General features: G+C 38.9%; 1 protein-coding gene across 4 annotated transcripts in view; it reads right to left on the bottom strand.

Annotated features, from left to right (window-relative positions):
• The window catches only part of cntn3a.1 (contactin 3a, tandem duplicate 1), a 75,020-nt gene that overhangs the window by 33,388 nt on the left and 22,875 nt on the right, over nt 1–18,757 (bottom strand). For all 4 annotated transcript variants that reach the window (XM_020632314.2, XM_020632312.2, XM_020632311.2 and 1 more), the window contains exons 5-6: nt 12,048–12,143; nt 685–888 (exon numbers count right to left, since the gene is read on the bottom strand). In XM_020632314.2, coding sequence (XP_020487970.1) covers nt 685–888; nt 12,048–12,143 — 300 coding nt within the window. The remainder of the gene's footprint in view (nt 1–684; nt 889–12,047; nt 12,144–18,757) is intronic.

Below are 18,757 nucleotides of genomic sequence, written 5' to 3'. Positions count from 1 at the left end.
GCCGCTGATTATTGTCAGTAATGTCAATTGTAAAGCAGACTTTGTGAGTGTGACTGGCTCGATTGTTAAACCAATAACTCTGAACTATTTTTGAACCTGTTAAGAACAGGTTTACTTTATCCTTTCAATTTATAACAACACAAAAAAGAGATAACTTCTCAAATCCTTAATAATCTGAGAATTAAAATAGAATGACTAAAATGAGAAAAAGACCTGCAGATAATAAGTACAAGCCCTGTTCAGACTGTCCATTCAAGGCGCCATATTTTCATTCCTGTGTTTTGCCTTCATTGTGAATGTCACAGAAGCTTGATGGGGGCGACAAAGTGATCCCACTTCTGTACTGCCTTGGGAGGTCGTAACAGAGGACTTACAGGGGGGACACAAGATCGACAGAGCCAGAAGGTGAGAACAGCGGTGTGTGTGTGCATCTCTGAATGTGTGTATGTGGAGCCCTCGCTGTTTCTCGAATGTCATGCTTCTGCAACGCTGTAAGGAACTGTGAATTCACGGAATTCACACATGACAGCGAAGCTTTGGTACAGTGCTGTTTTGGTATTGCACTCTAAAAAAGGATTATAGTCACCACACCTACAAATATGAGGCATTGAACGTTTTGACATTTCGAAAAAAAAATCTACTCCGTACTGCCTGTTCAGTTAGTAAAGGGTGAAACTCTCATACCATCAACTCTGAGCACTAGAGGAGTTAGTGGTCCTTGAACGCTGCTTTTAGTGACAGTGTTGGTAACTACACAAGTGTAGTTTCCCACATCGGACGGTTCCACTTTGGCGATGTAGAGGTTGCCAGTCTTCTGGGACACAAACCGCCTCGAGTCCTGGATTACAAACGATGGGTACTCATTGAAGATCCACGTGAAAGTGAGTTCTGTGAACAAAGTCAAGGATGTGAGGCACGCAGATCATAGGTCAAAACATCTATAATACTTTCTACTACTATCTTTACCCTTGTTCAGATAATTTGTGCTAAATCAGCAGTTTCATCTCTTCATTGTGAGTGGATGCCTTGAGGGAAAAAGCAATTAGTGGGTTGGACTTAGTGCCAAACTTCCATGATTAGAGAATCCCAATTTATAGTTGCAGAAACATACTCTTAATCACCAATGCATTAATACAATTAAACAATTAATCAATTAATTTTGCTTTGTATAGTGCCAATTAATTGTTGTTTTTGAATTAATATGGGTAAGTTGCATGGGTTCATTTGGTTGGAGTGTTAATGCTGTACAGTATGAATGGTTATCTTTTTTCAGGGAGGTAGACATTTGCAGCAGTGATGAAGGCATTTCTGTTGTAGCGTGCTGGACTCAAAGGTTAGTTGGAAAAAATAAGGGATGTGGTGAATGACTCACACTGATCTCATATTTAAAATAGAAACAAGAAATGACCCTATCAGAAAACCATTAAAGTATCATCTAGTCTAGTGGCTTTGCTTAGTGACATCTGAAAATCATGTTATTGGACAAAACAGTTACACCAGTTGTGTTGAACTAATATGAACAAAGTTGCACCAAAGTCATTAAAAGGATAAAATGCACTTATACTGTATAACTTTCCAGGTTGTAAAGATGCATCACTTTCCGGTGTTTTGGTATCCTTTGGCAAACTACAAACAAGCCCTTTTGGATCATATTTCATCAGCAGTAGCTGAAGCAGCATGCCTCCACCAAGGCAGTTTTTTTTTGGGTCTATTTTTCAACATAGGGCTGGTTTTGTTCTGGTTACAAACAAGGGCTGTAGTATTTCTTGCAGAATATCCATGAAGGGGAGGGGAGTGTTACATATGTACTGAACAAAGTAGACTCACCAAAAATTGAAAGTATTATAACATAATTCTCTAATAGAATCACCATTGCATCAACCAGTGATGCAGTCTTGTTTAATGTATTAACTTTTATTCCATTGTCTTTTTTCATACCCCTTTCTTGGGATTTATTACAAATAAAATGTATTTAAAATACAGAGACAGTCGCGGTATACAAACAAAAACGAGCATCTCCCTTTGTGGCTGTCATGTAGTAGCAGAGGACCTTAAATCAGAACTTAAGCTGCAGAGCTTGCATAGAAAAAATGTATAAGACCCAATAAAACCAATGTATTACACATCACCTTATCCACTATGGTAGCACAGAGTCTCCTATTTATCATCCACGATAACAAGCTTCTGGGAAAGACCCCCTGTGCTTTCAACCAAATGGAGTGCAGTCAGAGATGCTTTGCACTAACAATCAGCAACATTATAAAAAGGAATGATGGTGTTTTGACATATTGACACAAGGATAGATTGCACTGGACCATATTGCATCCCTGTCCCAAAAGCAATCTTGGCCGTTGGTAAAAACTTGTCTAAGCGATGACTCGGCACTACAGTACAGGGAATAATTGAGACGTGAGTTGGACACTCATCTACTGACTCAGTATTCTTCATTTCTGCTCTTAAGGGGGCAGGAGGATGTGTGGGCTGTGACATATTACTGCAAACCTTGCAAATCACAACCTGACATGGAAGCTGGAGAACTTGTGAGGTAGATGTGAGGATGCTTCTTTTCACACAGTACAGAGTGGGTGTTTTTCATGTTGACTCGCAAAGTACAACCTGACCTTGTGATCATCCTGAGAAGACAGCATGGGATCGAGTCTTAGACCACACACAGTATATACATCTGTCTGTCTATTTTGTGCCAATGATTTAAATGTTTCAGAATCAGCTTTATTGACCAGGTATGCTTACACATACAAGGAATTCGACTTTGATCAACTGTGTCCTGCTCAATCATGCTACCATTGAAAAACTTTCATAAACTCTGTAAACAAATTAACCATTTCATTTTGGGATCATCTTCTTGGTGATGATATAATGTATGCATGTGAAAGCACTATTCCTGTATGGACTGTCTTGGACTGACTCATACCCATAATAAAATGCAGTTTGTATCTTTTGAGTTTTTCCATGTCATTTACTCGATTCTAACCTCAGTGGCTGCGTCGACCTTGACTTCCTGGCTTGATCCAGCTGACCCACACAAAGAACAGCTTTAATATCCTCTTTCCTCTGAATAATATATCTCAGCTCTCATGCTGACAAGGTTGATGTATATTTAATGTCTGTTTTTGAAACTATTTCTTTCAAAGGTGCAGGGCATGACAGTCGGGAACAACAGCAAATAAGAGGTTTCTAATTGGTTAGTAAAAGATTCATGGTGAGAAACAGGAAGCAGGAAATAGGAAGTGGAAAGAAGCAATAGCTGTATTTGATTATTTGACTTAAGAGCCTTGTGTGGAAGGGCAGTAATGGAATAATGCAATCATGACTGACAGTGAGTGGCAGATTTTCATTGTGGTTCCATTTAGCCGCTGTATAATGAACAGGCAGCATCAATTCTCCCCTAATGATCTGAGAGGAGGAAAGAGAAATGGAACATGACAGACCAAGGACATGCTGAATCCGGAGTAGGTTTAAGCACGAAGGGTGTTTTGTTTGAAAGAAAAGTATATGTACAACTTGTGTGAAACTCTGTTTTCTATGTAAGTTTGTTCCCTATACACCAATGTCCATTAAAAGGCTACCTATCTGTATTCATGACAGAACAAGTTCTCTCTATGAAATGGCCTGGGTCACGCAAACAAGATAAAAATCCCTCCAAGCTATGAGTATTGTACTAGCCAGCAAGACGCTTTTGTTTAGGGGTAGATGCACTGTATAGGGAGAACAAGTGATTTCAGCCTTGAGTAAATCTAAAAGGTCTTTTTCCATTAGTGAAAGGAGGTCAGATGCATTAGGTCCTGGTCTAACCATAGCCATTCAGACCCTCTCAAAGCCAAACATGAAACAGACCCACATCAAATGCAAATACAGAACTTTGTTATGGAACAACCCCGCTGGAGCCCCTCTTGGATATGAGACAAAATATTTTGGTCGTTTTGTAAGCACAACTTCAACATGTCTTACAGTTTCAGAGAATCCCGGCCGCACCAAACAGATTTCTGCAGCTGTCTTGAGGGTTTTGAGGCATCGTTAAAATGAAATAATGTCTTCCTGAATCATGCATGGAATATTGAAATCCTTTAGAGGGGAGATGAGCCAGATCCTTGTCTTTGGTTTTATTGTGCTGATCATGAAATATGTCCTGTCATCCTTTATGGGAGCATGGTTCCCACTTTTCCTGCGCTGTGAAGTCTATTTAAAAGCCAGTGGGGATTTTCTGTATTTCAGATGTGCAACTGTACAGTCCCAGTGCTGCCAGTATTTTCTTGAATTTCTGAAGCATACTTAAGCACTTTTCAAACTTTTAAAATGTATATTAAACATTACATGTATATTACATACACATAAGATCTTTTAAGTTGTTCTTGTTAAATGTTTCTAATTTGCCATGTATTATAAATATTTTTGCTTAATTAAGTCTATCTCAATAAAACTCATTAAAGACAAGACATAACTGACAAGGAGATAGAATTTGAAATGCAGCATTTTTCTGTGTTATAAGACCACAAGAAAAGGACTGGATGGGTTTATTTCACATTTTGTGGGTCAGTAGACATATGTTCAAAAACACTGTAAAAGTGGATTTTTCACAATATGTCCCCTTTAAGATAAAACTAGATGTTAACACTGAAAACATATGAAATCAAATAAAGCAGCCCATTAGTTTTTTTAACTTAAATTCTATCCATCATCACAGTACTAAACATAAAACCTCAAACACATATGAATATATGGTAGCAACAAGCATGACTTTATGTATGAGTTAGTCAACATCTTTGGGTTGTTACTGTTACCTGGAAAAATAAGACATTTCAACATGTCCTCAATGTGTCAGGTAACTTCCTACCCTCTGGCCGTTTGTCATAACTTTCTAATATTTGACAAACCAAACAAATGACAAATCAATCATGTAAAATAATCTAGATAAATAAATAAGGAAATATTTAGTAAGCTGCAACGTGTCCATGAGGGGAAAAAAACAGTGGACAAAGGTGAGCAGGAAAAGTATGGACTTTAATGTTTTCTAGGAACAAGCTACATGGATAAAAGAAAATGAGACTGTTGAATTTGTGTGTGTGTGTGTGTGTGTGTGTGTGTGTGTGTGTGTGTGTGTGTGTGTGTGTGTGTGTGTGTGTGTGTGTGTGTACTTGAATTTGCAAGATGGTAACTGAAACTAAATGGGCTACATCATTACTATAGCCTATATGGTCATGCTAGCCTTTCAGGAGAGATGTTAGAAAATTGGAGATGATTCATCCTACAGCGCGTCTCAGCATCCTCAACATCTCCATCAATAGACGTAATTTACGATGACAGCTGCAGAAAATATTGTCAGAAAATTGATCATTCCAAGTGATGTTCTGGGTCTCTAGAGAACAGCTATGATCCATCACAACAAGATAGAATGAATAGGCTGTAGGAGTAAATAAAAGCAGTCTGTGTATTACTGGTCGCTTGGACAAAAGCATGCTCTGGCTATATTTATTTGATAGGAGAAAAACAGCAGGGAAGCACCCTGACCCAGTTTGAGTGAAATGGACCGAGGTTGGCAATTATTCACCATTCACCCAAATAAAATTATTGCTGACAGCTAGTCTGAGAAAATTGATATTGCATATTACTTTTTGAACGTCCTAGTATTTCATATTACCATATCAGAGGCCTTGCATTTAGTTTGACTATAATGTACATCCATGTTTAGCTCTGAACATTTGTTCCAACTAATGTGTCTCATTTGTAAAACTGTGACTCTCTATTACTTCTGGTAGTCATAGTTTTATGAATTAACTTATACAAATCGGTTTTGTTGTATTTTCCTTGAAATTATGAATATCTTTTTGCATGCATTGTAACAGACTTTACCTAGAAAAAGACAGATGGATGCTTTTCATGCATTTGACATGCTCATAAAAACTAACCTGCCTACTTTGACTAATGTAATAAAAACTAATCTTACATAAAAGTATCAATAATTCAATCAAGCAAACATTTTATATTTCATCTTACTAGGGCAACAGCTAAAAACCTGCTTTTATACTTTTGCTGATGTCGTCAGAAATGTTTGGGGTTACGGGTAATAAAGTTAAGAAAGGGAAAAGTCTGTTTTTATGCTTAAGCCTTTATTTGACTACAACACCAGTGGATTACAGAAGATAGTTTTTAGGTTAGAGGGACAATGACAACCCTGGATAAAATGGTTCTTGCCCTGGCTGATCGTCTAGTACTGTACATCAGAGGGCTTTTTAAAGCGAATTGTTGTCTTTTAGTAAGAGATTCAAAGTGGTACATTGGTAAGTGTATAATATAATGGAATTTTCATAACTCTGTAAGTCTTTTCATTTCACAGTACAGGGGTTGTCCACTACCACGACTTATGACACCACCAGCCCTTAGACTCAGCAGGAGGTGGATTATAACCACAAACTGAGCTGGTGACTTACTAATGGTGCACTATGGGTATACTGAAATGCCTGAGCGCTGTCAAATGTCAGTGGCTTCATGCTGTATTATTTGCACATAGCAGTTACAACTGCTGCCCTTTAAGAGGTTTATTGGGAAGTTTCACCTTTGACAGATTACCCGCACATCAATTTTAAGATCAAATGCAATTCTTCAATATATTGGTACCAACAAACTTGGCTCTCAGTGGACATTTAATGAATCCCATATAGGTTTTTCTTATTTCCCTTTCATTGATATGTGGAAGATGGAATGTAAAAATATTAGAGAAGCTTCATGCATGAGGCTCATTGTCCCTAAATGAATTGGACAACATTCAAACAGACAAGTCAGAAGGGAACTGAAGCAAATTGAGAATCTGAACAAGCAGCAAAAGCAATCAATCTGCATAAACATAAATCTGTAGCACAGTCATCAAATCTAATATCATATAACATGTTATTGTTACATCTACTCCAACGATAATGTGAGTTTATGTAGCTAAGTGGCAGAATTGTATTATGTTTGTGTTTGCTCTGCTTCTTAGGGCGCACTCCCACTAAACAATTTGTAACATGGCCAAGCACGTTTGACCCCCAAAGTCCAGTTCATTTGACCAGTGGGATTTCTGCGTACCGTGCTCAAGCAAGGTACACTTCCAGCCCTGGCATGGTTGGAATAGTGTGCAGCAGCATGGTATGGTTGCTCATGAACGAGCGCAAGTATGGGAACACAACGTGGACATGACATAAATTGATCCCAACTTGCATAATCGAGAAATCCAGGAGTGTATGAGGGCCCTTTCTGAAGAAAACTACCCCAAATTAGTCACCAATTACTCACAGGTTATCTGTGTTGTTCTCCATTGTTAAGACTGGAGAAAATTACTGTGCCACTATCATATAGTATATGGCCGCTATTTGACAGCTACCAATGATTTTAAGGTGTCACCTAGTGAATGAGTTGACGTGGGGAATTAATCAAACCACCTTACATGTCAAAATGATAACTGACATTGTGTGAGTTTTTTATCCTCTCTCTTGCATGATTGGATCTTGAAGTGCTTAAAAAAGTAAATATGGGGGACAATCGTGCCTCAGCTTGGTACGGGGAAACTGGACTTAGTGTGAGTGCGCCCTTAGACAATAAATGATGATAGCAAAACACTAAGCAGAGCTAAAAATGTGATGTTAGCGAGGATGTAGTTATCATTCCGTTTTAAGAGCAGGTAAAGTCTTGGTATCAGACTGGATGTGACAGATATGGGCCAGGTGCAACGCAACCCTGTTGGTTACTGACAACATGCCCTGCAGGGCTCTAGTCCCAAGTGATCAGCGTTGTGTTTGAGAAAAGTCCAAGGGGAGTTAAGAGCCTAAATAAACAAAGTAAGTTTCAGTAACAAATGACAGACAAGATGAACATGAATTATTTAACTGAATAATGAAATAAGTCCCTGAAGACAAAAAACATCAAGACCCAGAAATTGCATCTCCAATAACATCTTCGTAAACATCTGTGAAGAGTGACTTTGTCAAATATGCAAGATCGCAGTCGCAACTAAGCAGCTGGAGTTCTTGAGCAAAGTGCAGCATCAGAAGCCAAGGGATTCTCCTAACAGTAATGGGATGAGTGTAGAAAGAGAGATGTAACATTTGTGATTCTAATTCAAATAAAATACTCCTGGAATCCTCTTATTGCACAAGAGCATAGCAACAAAAGATGACAAAGAATACATTACCCTGTTGGATTTGCCATCTGTTAGTTTGAATGTAAAACACCACTTTTTATCAGCCAAAAGGAAAAAAGATTTTTTTGTAAAACACACCAAAGTATGTGGAGATTAGAGTTATAAGAGGAGGTGAATTTCAAAGGTTTTTACATGACACAAACATTGTTAAGTTTTTCTCAGGGGGTTTTCTCTCGCTGTGTTTCCAAATAAAATTGAAATAATCGTTCTTTGTGCTGTTTGTGAGCTTTAAAATGCACGTGTCAAGTTTACATTATGAGTCTCCACACCTAAGGTAAAGGTCATTCAACACTTTTAGCCCTTTGAAGAACCAAGCAGCAGCAGTCCTGAATAATTCTCAAGGTTTGAAAATTTTAGTGCAAGTAATGGCCTTAAGTCAAAACCTTCCTTGGCCTTGTTCTCCTTTGTTATACAAATCCCTCAAATATAAAAAATAAATACTTTCTCTTCTTTCTGGCCTTTTTTCACTTGCTACAAATAAAGAGTTGTCATTGTATTCACAAAATGCCAGGTTACAACATGGATGCAAATAAGTGAACTCTGGTTAAGGAAAGGAAACTAAGCAACCTGTACCTGGCACACATTGAGGAAATGATCTGCCCTCAGTTTGCCAATTATACAAAAAAAAGTGCCCCCACACATAAGGAATACAAATTAAACTAATCAATGGGAATATGATCTGAATAGTCTGCCAGTATGCAATACAGATTAAAAATCAGACTTTGTACACCTTGACCCCCATTTTGCCTGACTTCAGCTACTAAGCCATTACATTAACATGTTGCCATGATGACATATAGAACACTTGAAAGATCTCATAATACAATAATTGCAGAACGTAGCTGCTGAGCTGGCAGCGGCCGGTGGCGACCAGCAATCTAGCCACGAGATGGTTGCTGCTGACAGGCCGGTCTTGTGTCGCGGCACCCAGCGACGGCCCCGGCGTAACACTGTATACCATTCAAATTAAACTATTTACAATTTGGATAAGTGTCAGTGGGGGTCTGGGCCTTAAAGGTCCCATATTATGCTTTTTCTGGTTTTATATGCTCTTTAGTGTGTGCAAAAATTCAAAGTCCGCAGAAACGCAGCTTCTCCTACGTCCTCCTGTTAGCTGCAGCATTAGCTGCATGTAACGCTCGGTTCTAGCCCCCCTCGAAAAAAAATTGTCAGTGTGACTTCATTGTCAGTGTGAGATCACTGATCTAAGCCCATTGGCTCGTTGTGGCAAGCCCTGCAGCTCATGTTGCAGGCCCGTTAACTTCTGTAGCACGCCCACGATAGCACAGTAGTGCTAAGGTGCTAATGTTTTTGCTCCCCGGTCCTCGGAGACAGAGTGGCTGAGCGACTGACCAATCACGACAGAGCCGACAGGCCGACCAATCACACCAGACTTGGCACACGTGGGGACTCTGAACGTGGGCACTTCAGAGCCTTAGAGAGAGAGTCAGAAGCGAGCTGGTGCATGGAGCGACAGTACATGAAAACAGACACTTTTTTTGAACTTTAGCTATTGTGAACATACTTTAGTAGGTACATAGATTAAATATATGAACCCCAAAAAGGGCATAATATGACCTCTTTAACAATGCAACTTGTAAAAAGTGGATGAATGAATTGTGCAATCACCTTCAGCAGTTAAAAATTAAAAAAGCATATCTAAAATATCATAATGAAAATATTGATACTTGGCCGCCATGAGACGATATAATATTGCCACACAAAATATACTATGCTGTATCGATTTTTTACCTCACCTTTAATGTAGCCACAGTAAAGTAAAAAGAGAGCCATTAATTGAATGGTCTAACCTACCCTGATGTTGGCTTTATTAAACATGTAAAGAATCCATACAATTTTCTTGACTAAAAGAATAGTGAACTGAATATCTCCTCTGTTTATAACCACCTTACAAATAGTACCTGCAACCTGTAGGTGTAATATGTGCATATACCATGAAATGTGTCCAAAGAGAAGACATTGAATATCAGCACTCATTTCTAAAATTATTCCTAACCCATTCCCCGACAATGCACTTGCATACATCAAAATTCTTCCTCGTCCAAGCAAAAGTAAGCCTGTCTGCAGGAATGTACTCACAACAAACAGTTCTTGAAGCATAGAAAGAAACCAAACAGAATTTTTATGAATATTGAGTAGTAGTAAATTACTGTAGTTTGGCCAATATGTTTTTTTGAACACATTCATTACACTGATGCTGTAGCCTAACACTTCTCTCAGACGCTGCTGTTTTGTTTTAAGCCGGTTGGATTGTGTGTTGGCATTATGACACCGTGCCTCAGGGAGATAGTCTACAGAAAATGCATTTGCATGTGGCAGCCAAATGTAAACATATGGCTCATTGTTTCGGCCTTTTTTCTCCACAAGAGGTGAGTTGTCACATTTTGACATATAAAGAACAACACTTTACAAATGAGGGGCTACTTTAAGGTTTGTAAATGAATGTGGGATAAAATGACTCTATTCTCAATGACGCAGCCCAGTTTCACACTGGCCAGCCGTACCGTGCTGTACTCCAATAGGAACCAGACCTAGGCACGATTGCCTCTTGTACATACGTCATCATGTCGTAATACGACACACGCATGGCCCGCCTACGTCATCATAAAGCGTCTGTTTACAAGAAGCGCGGTCTCATCAGGGTCAGCACAATGGAGAACACAGAGAACATGGCTACGACTTTAGCTACTTTTTGGCTTATGTTAGGGGCGCGGTCATACTGGCCCACAAATTAGTGGATTAAGTTCACACATAATGAAACAAGACAATAGTTTGTGTTAAATATGATATGTATACAACATTAGAAGGCAAAGCTTTTATTCCTGCTGCTACTACATTTTGAATTATGGATCAAAAAACATATTAATTTATTTAACATAAAAAAATGACCAATAAAAAAAGGATTGTGTCTCAAATTAGTATGAGTATGAATTCATGATAACAAAATAGTTCTACTATTTTGTCAAAATGAAAATCTTCAATCTTTCCCTCACTAGTGCCAGTATTAAAAAAAGTAACCTTAAAACTCTGTAAGTACATTTATCTCCAGTTTTTTGTACTTGCCATTTAATGTTCAAATTGAGTAACAGAGTTGAGTACAATGTAATCCAGCACTACTTCCATGCCACATATCATGACAGTTTGTCACAAAACTAAATCATTGAGTTGATGCTTTTAAGATGCTCTTGAAAACTGACTTCAAAACAAGCAGCACCCCACCCCGCCGACCCCAACCCCACCCTGCTGTGTGCAGTATGTTGTAGTGCATTTATTCTCCAACAGTGAATAATTACATCAAGCCTTGCTGGCTGCCAGCACAAAAAGCCCATCTCCAGACCCCTGTGTAGGAGTTAATAGCACTGGATGCTAACTCCCATTGATGGTGTCATGGATGCAGAGGGCTGATGAGAAGCAAACAAAGCACCTTCAGAGAGAAGCTCTATTACTCAGCCTGGCAGGGCCCCAGCCACAGACAGCCTCTTCAGCTGGCATGCCAAAGTTTTTCCTCGCCCCCATTGAAAATCAAGCTGACATGCCAGAGTGTCCCAAAGAAAAAATGACTCACTCCACTGACCTCAACAACACAAACAAACAGCCAGGGGATCTGAGGGGGAGAACGCAAACATGACTTCCATTCTGTCCACATAAACATGTAGTACATAAGGAATGAGAGAAGTGATACCACACACCGGTGTTCACAATACAGTGCAAGACAAATTTCTTGATTTTCACAAGGGACTTTATTTCCTGCGGCATAAATGGTTGTTTGTGCTAGGCAGAGATTAAAAAAACAAATAGTTGATGATGATAAAACATTGAAAATAGGCCGTCTTACCTCCTGAGTGCTGAGGTGGGCCACACAGTAAGACCACTCCTTGACCTTCACGGACCCTCACTGGACTTCTTCTCTGGGTCTTGAAGTTTTCCAGGTCTGTTTACCAAAATACAAAAGCAATAAAGCACAAAAATCAAATTCATTTCCCCCAAAAGCCATAAGCACACAGGAACCCCACAGGTTATACCCTTCTGTTTACAGAGATAAAAATGCCTCATGAGTCATATTAATGGCTGCTCAATAATTTCATATCCAGGTAGAACAAAGCTTCTAACAGGAGTTTGCCAGCGCCATATGAAGCAGAAATTTTGCACATTTCCCTGAAACACCCATACTATGTGTGCATAAATTCAGACAAAATGCTGTAAAGTCCAAAACACTTCTGACTGGAACAGAAAGCAATTCCTCAAGTATAAGTCACACATGAGTGAATTTAATTGGAACTGCGTATTGTTATCACTTTCTGTGTTTCATCCACTGCACACAGACCCGCAACAATTAAATGACTAAGACTGAAACATCATTTGTATGGAGACCGATTACTTGTTGACAACCTGCTGAGAGAAAGCAAATAGAGACAGCAATCCTTGAACACTCCGCTTTTCTTGCCTGCTGTGGCTCTTGGAGATATCGCAGGCGGTGCAGCCAAATATGAGGCTGCCATATAATGACATAATCAAGACTGAATTCAAAAACAGGGAGGGAGAATGCAAAGCTGACACCTCCTGTGTACAACCACCGCTGGATGATCCTCAGCATAATAAATACAGTACGTGATCTCCGCAGACCTTTTGAGTAATAGAAAATTGCACCTAGCAGAACAGCATTACATTCTCACAATTGAAAGAAGCTTTTTTTTGTGGTTCAATGAAGGCCCAGTATGACTTCACAAATTAATTAGAAGATCATTTTGTTCTTTGGATATCTGCTGCAAACAGATTGTGTGGATGCTTCAGTCGCCAATTCTAAATCTATGGCTGATCCATGGATAACAATCGCATAAATCTTCACTGTGCATGAACAGATTCAGCACACATAGGCTCCCTCTGGACCAACAAGCCATATATAGATCCCTCTGGATGCACAAAAGTTCCATAATGAATTTGAGACCTGTATTGGTTTTACATTTTTTATGCTACGTATACGAGAAGTGTTTGTTTTAGAAATTATTATCTCATGTTGTTCATTTAGGTTTACATCAAATGTAACATTCATGGTCTTAATCATTAAAAAAACAAAAAACAATAGAAAATGTTTTGAATTGTATTGTATTGCAAAACCTAAAAACTGAATCTTACATGGAGCTTTGAAATCGTTGCTCTACCTAGTGTTGTTAAAGGCCATTGCTTTCAAATCGAATCAAAGCAGCAGTGGATATCCAGAGAGATTAAAAATAAAGAATACAACTCCTGCTGGCACCTCCAAACTCTTGAGTTTTACCATATTCTACAAACTTTGAACTTTTGCTGTGACTTAACAACAACTTTAAAACAAGAGAATAAAACCATGGCTCCACGTGGCACTACTTTAGGTTCACTGGTATGTAGGCATTGTCACAACATAAATGCTAGCATGACCAAATTTAGCACTTATAACATTTATCATGATCAGCATATTAGGGTAGCATATTAGCATGCTGAGATTTGTTTTTTCCGCTGACAAAAAGTACAGCTGACTCTGAATTTTTTAACAACTGAGAGAACTCCGCTATCATTCACTGTATTTTCTAAACTGTTTTTTTCCCTACTGTGACTTGTCAAAATGATGGCAGTGTAAAAAATATACAAATCTTAACCTGTCAGTTGTGTTGGAGCATGTTTCAGTGGATCAGCAAAGTCTAAGTGATTCATCCTCGGGGTTCATAATGTTATATCTAAATTGCAAGACGGTGGAACAACTTACAGACCTCTTGATATGACATTGCTATAGAGCCATTCCAACTGCATGGCTTGAGATGAGACACTCTCTTTTCATACTGCTGCATTTTTTTCACCTACCTCAATATACTCTCTTGGCTTAGTGAGCAGGATAAAAGGCTATCTGATAACATATTAAACTATAGCTGCTCCAGCAGGGACAATACCTGCTGAGTCAGACAGTGTGTCCCAGCAGCTGCAGTAGAAATGATTCTAAATGGTTTTATGTTGTGGATCGTTTGATTGGAGAAAATCTTCAGGAGGGCATATGTTATTTCAGATTTTCTGCAGGAGACATAGTCCACTGTCAGTATGTACAGTATGCGTGTGTAATTCCTTAAACTGACTACAGGCCTATGTGAATCTAAGAACACTCATGTTATCTAATATCTTCCGAGCCCGTTATTTTTCATTGCTTTAGTCAGCTCCCTGATTCCAACACTTTGATAGCTCAATTTCAAAAATGCTGTACTCTCAGAAATACATTTTATTTGCATAGCACTAGTCAAGATCAGCAATAACAGTGCTGATCTTGATTAAAAAAACTGACTCACACATTAGAATTACAACATATCAGAATTGTTCAACTCACACAGAGGGTGAAGCTCTCCTGATCAATATTCCTTTAGTGGGGCATAAATGAGCACGACACACTAAAAGCCAACAATGCCTGACAACCCAAGCTGTTCTGCACCCCGTGGATCATCTTATCAAGCCTATCCTGGCTCTGCATCTCCATGTGCTTCTCCATGGCAGGGTTCGGCTATTTTGAGTGCTTTCAGATCCATGAAATTGGATGGAAATTTGCATTTTTTGTGCTAGCTACATCAATGTGACCCATTGTAACGAATGAGCAGCAATTGTAGAAAAGAAAAATGGGAGCCATTCTGTTGGAGTATCAGCTCGAGGGCTATTTGAGACCTGGTAACATTTGTTACCCAACTATCGGACAAAATGAAAAAAGAGTTTAAAAAACTTTCCAGAAGGGGTTTGTTTGAAGTTCTTTACTGTTTGAAGTTGTCTGGTATCATTTGCTTCCACTTAAAGATTATTCTGTACATTTGATGCAAGCTGACCATTCCAACATGTTTCAGTGATGAAGCAAAGTGGGGTATTTTTTATTTTAAACAGCTGATGGCTCAAGATGTATCAATCTCTCAATACAATGATCAAAGCCAAGATTACTTATCCTCTTAAGAGCATGAATGTCTGTTCCAAATATTAAAGAATCATTTGAGCTGTAAGATTTTTTTACTGTGGACCAAATTGTTTGAAATACAGGCTAACAAACACATCCTGGAAAACAAAAGAAATAATGGAACCTAAAAGATAAAACACACATTGAGGCATAAGCAGGTTGGTGAATTTTCAAAAATATCTTCAATTCAGTGTCTTTTTCAGAGCTGCAAAGTTAAATGAGCTGATAAGTGGCCAGTGGAAAAGTCACCGCCCACCCAGCTGGAGTCAAACAGCATGGGAAAAGGCTGGGAACCGCTTTAAATGGGATGACATTCTCATTTTATACACACACCTTTTAAAGAACCATTTAGTTTTTCTGAATTACTATGAAAAAAAGGACAAAAGTATTTTCATTTGAAATTCAAGAGTCTAAATAGAACTACACAGAGGTGTATTTCAAAGGCTTTAAGAAGGTCAGTTTAAAGTTCAAGACTGTACTAAAATGACATATTTTATGCTGCTTCTACGTGTTATATAGCCTTTGTATGTTGTCTCCCTTCCCTGGAAAACTCATTGTAACCCTTGACTATCAATAGCTTTTCAAATAAAATGAAATTGTTCTAATCATGATTATCACCATGTTATCACCTTGAGGAAACCTTCCCCGTCACATTGAAAATGTAAAAAACACCACACCAAAAGGAAAAGGTGCCTAAAAATATAAATGATTTTTGGATTGCTACAACAGTACAACTCAGCAACCAATAGGCATGCAACAATTCTCAATAAAATATTGAACTGGAAATCCCGTGAGTTAAAAGCCAGTCACCACGTGCTAAAGTCTGGTGACGCTGACAACAACATTACTTTTAGCGCATGGCGAGCAGTGAGGAGCAGCTACGGCTTGAGGAAGTACAGCTTCCTCAAGCACCATATACACCATACACCAGGAATTAGTTTTTGCTTCAAAGTAAAATAAATAGTTTTAAAATGAAAAAAGTAGCTCTCTTTCTTAATCCCTTGCTGTTCTGTAAAATTTGCCTAAAACACTTAAAGGGATACTTCACCTGTTGAAACATGAACCTGTATTGACATTGTTTCATATATGTAGTAGAAATGTGAAATACATTTTGAAGTTGGTGCCTTCTTGGCCGAGAAAAGGCACAAAGTGTCTTTTTGGCTCATGTGGCTGAAAGACACCAAATCCCAGAATGCACAGCACCACAGGCCACTCCCACTAAGGTCAGAATCAGAATCAGAAATACTTTATTAATCCCAGAGGGAAATTTGATCTTTACAGTTTCTCCAAAATATACAATATAGCAGTAGAAATATAGTAATAAAAACATTTACAGACATATTTATTTCAACACATACGATCATTTCCTCAACAGATTCAGAGATTTCTTCCAGAATTGATCTTGGAAATTCCTGGCAGAGAACAGACTCTATGTCTGTGTCCATAGGCAAACAGTGAGAGCACCGACACTACCAGTCTGCCCCAGCTCGAGCCGACCTGGGCTCCTCGTCCTCAACTGGGCCTTAAAGGTCCCATATTATGCCTTTTCTGGTTTTATATGCCCTTTAGTGTGTTTTCCAAGTGTCCTGTGCATGTTTAGGCACATCTATGTGCAAAAATTCAAAGTCCGCGGAAACGCGGCTTCTCCTACGTCCTCCTGTTAGCTGTAGCATTAGCTGCATGTAACGCTCGGTTCTAGCCCCCCTCAATAAAAATTTGTCAGTGTGAGATCACTGATCTAAGCCCATTGGCTCGTTGTGGCAAGCCCTGCAGCTCATGTTGAAATTTCCGAGAAGCGTGCTGAGCAACTGACCAATAATGAGAGAGCAGATCGGCAGACCAATCAGAGCAGACTTGGCCCACGTGGGGTCTAACAGTGGGGGCTCAACAGAGTGCAAGTGACGGACTCAGAGCGCAGAGGGAGCAAGGAGGAGCAGTACATGAAAACAGACACTTTTTTCAAACTTTAGCTATTGTAAATGTACAAAAGTAGGTACATAGATTAAATATAAGAACCCCAAAAAGGGCATAATATGGGCTCTTTAAGTCCAGCAGCAGCACTGAGAGCGTATTGTAGTTATTTTGGGAAGAAACATGTTTGCAGTGTATCAAGGTTTATGAAAAAAAACATCTTAAAACCCTTTAGAAAAATAAAATGTGAAAAAATAACAAACATAACAAGAAAATCACAGTTATTGTTCCAATAAAAGTAACACAACTATGCTTTGTGACTTTTGGATTTCAGGGTAACTTCAGAGTTACAGATATATTTCTGAAGTGTAATTTGTGGAATTGTGACGTGACAAAGTGAAAAGATGTGCTGAAAGCACTTCTTAACTTTGAATAGTAGACCATGATTCAATGTAACTCTTATGACAAATTTAAATCGAGTCAATGTTCTTACTATAGTATGAAAACACTGTATGCACAACCGAATAACAGCATGGTGTTTGTAGAGGAAGGGGAGACTTTTAAATCACCTAGTAAATCTATGTTGGTAAAACAAATATTAATGGTTTTGTGGTAAAAATTCATTTTCTTTATCATCTCTAGGTTGCGGCTGTTGCTTAGCTTGCCTGGTGTATCACACTAATAGGACCTGCTGTGTAACAACAGGTAGGCTAGCATGTCATTCTGAAAAGGAAGTCAGCATTTTCCAAAGAGCTCTAGTAGAGTTTCAGTGTACTTCAAAAAGAACCAGCCAATTAATATGCTGCTTTTGTACACACTGCAAGTGTCCATTTTCAGTCACCCACGATGGAAGGTTGGCATTCAAAGCCATATCACAAAAAGCAAACACACACGGTGGGTACAGGCTGGAAGTAGACCTGCTCCGCCCTACTTCAGTGAGGCAACTGCTGGTGACAACAAACGTAACCAGGTTACTCAGGAGGGCACCTTGTGTGACCAGTGCAGTTCGATACATATAAGAAAAGTTCAATTAAAGTGTCCTGATTTGAAGGATTGAAAATCTTGTCACCCTACCTTAACAGTGAGTGACAAATGATGTTTGAGGAGTGATAACATCACAGGTGCCTAATTCTGACAATCCCAACACTGTAAAGATTTGCTGTATTCAGAAAATGCCCTCTGCCTTCTTCTCTTTAAGAAGATCTGAAGCATAGATACTGCGATGCCTCTTAGCATAACACTATTGATGATATGTTATTGTCCTTTCCTTAGATGCTCTCCAGCAAAAAAAAGAAGACGTAATTTTCACCTGCGGCCAAAGCAATGAATAAAGAGTACAGAAATTATGGAAATGAGAGAAGTAAAAAAAAAAGAAGATAGAAATCTCGCAAAGTAATTACTCAGATAAGGCAGTTAGGTTCCACACTTGCCAGGAAAAAATGCAAATTATGTGTAATTACAGGACTGAATTTGATAGAAGAAATCATGAGCACCAAGATACAAGGGAGTCACATCCTGCATTGCTTTCATAAATACAGCTATTTCACCCTCCATTAAACACAGTGTTACCCTTGTGGCTCTATAAGCTGCACAGCATCTAGACTGTAGCATGTTCCTTCTTTGGGACAGACATCCAATACACTCTGCCTGCATCACTATCAAGGCCCTGCAATCTCTTGTAAAAT

Source organism: Labrus bergylta, chromosome 12 (assembly GCF_963930695.1).
Source record: "Labrus bergylta chromosome 12, fLabBer1.1, whole genome shotgun sequence".
In the NCBI taxonomy this organism is placed as follows: domain Eukaryota; kingdom Metazoa; phylum Chordata; class Actinopteri; order Labriformes; family Labridae; genus Labrus; species Labrus bergylta.
Note: the sequence above shows the minus strand (reverse complement) of the source record. Positions and strands in the feature narration are given on the sequence as shown.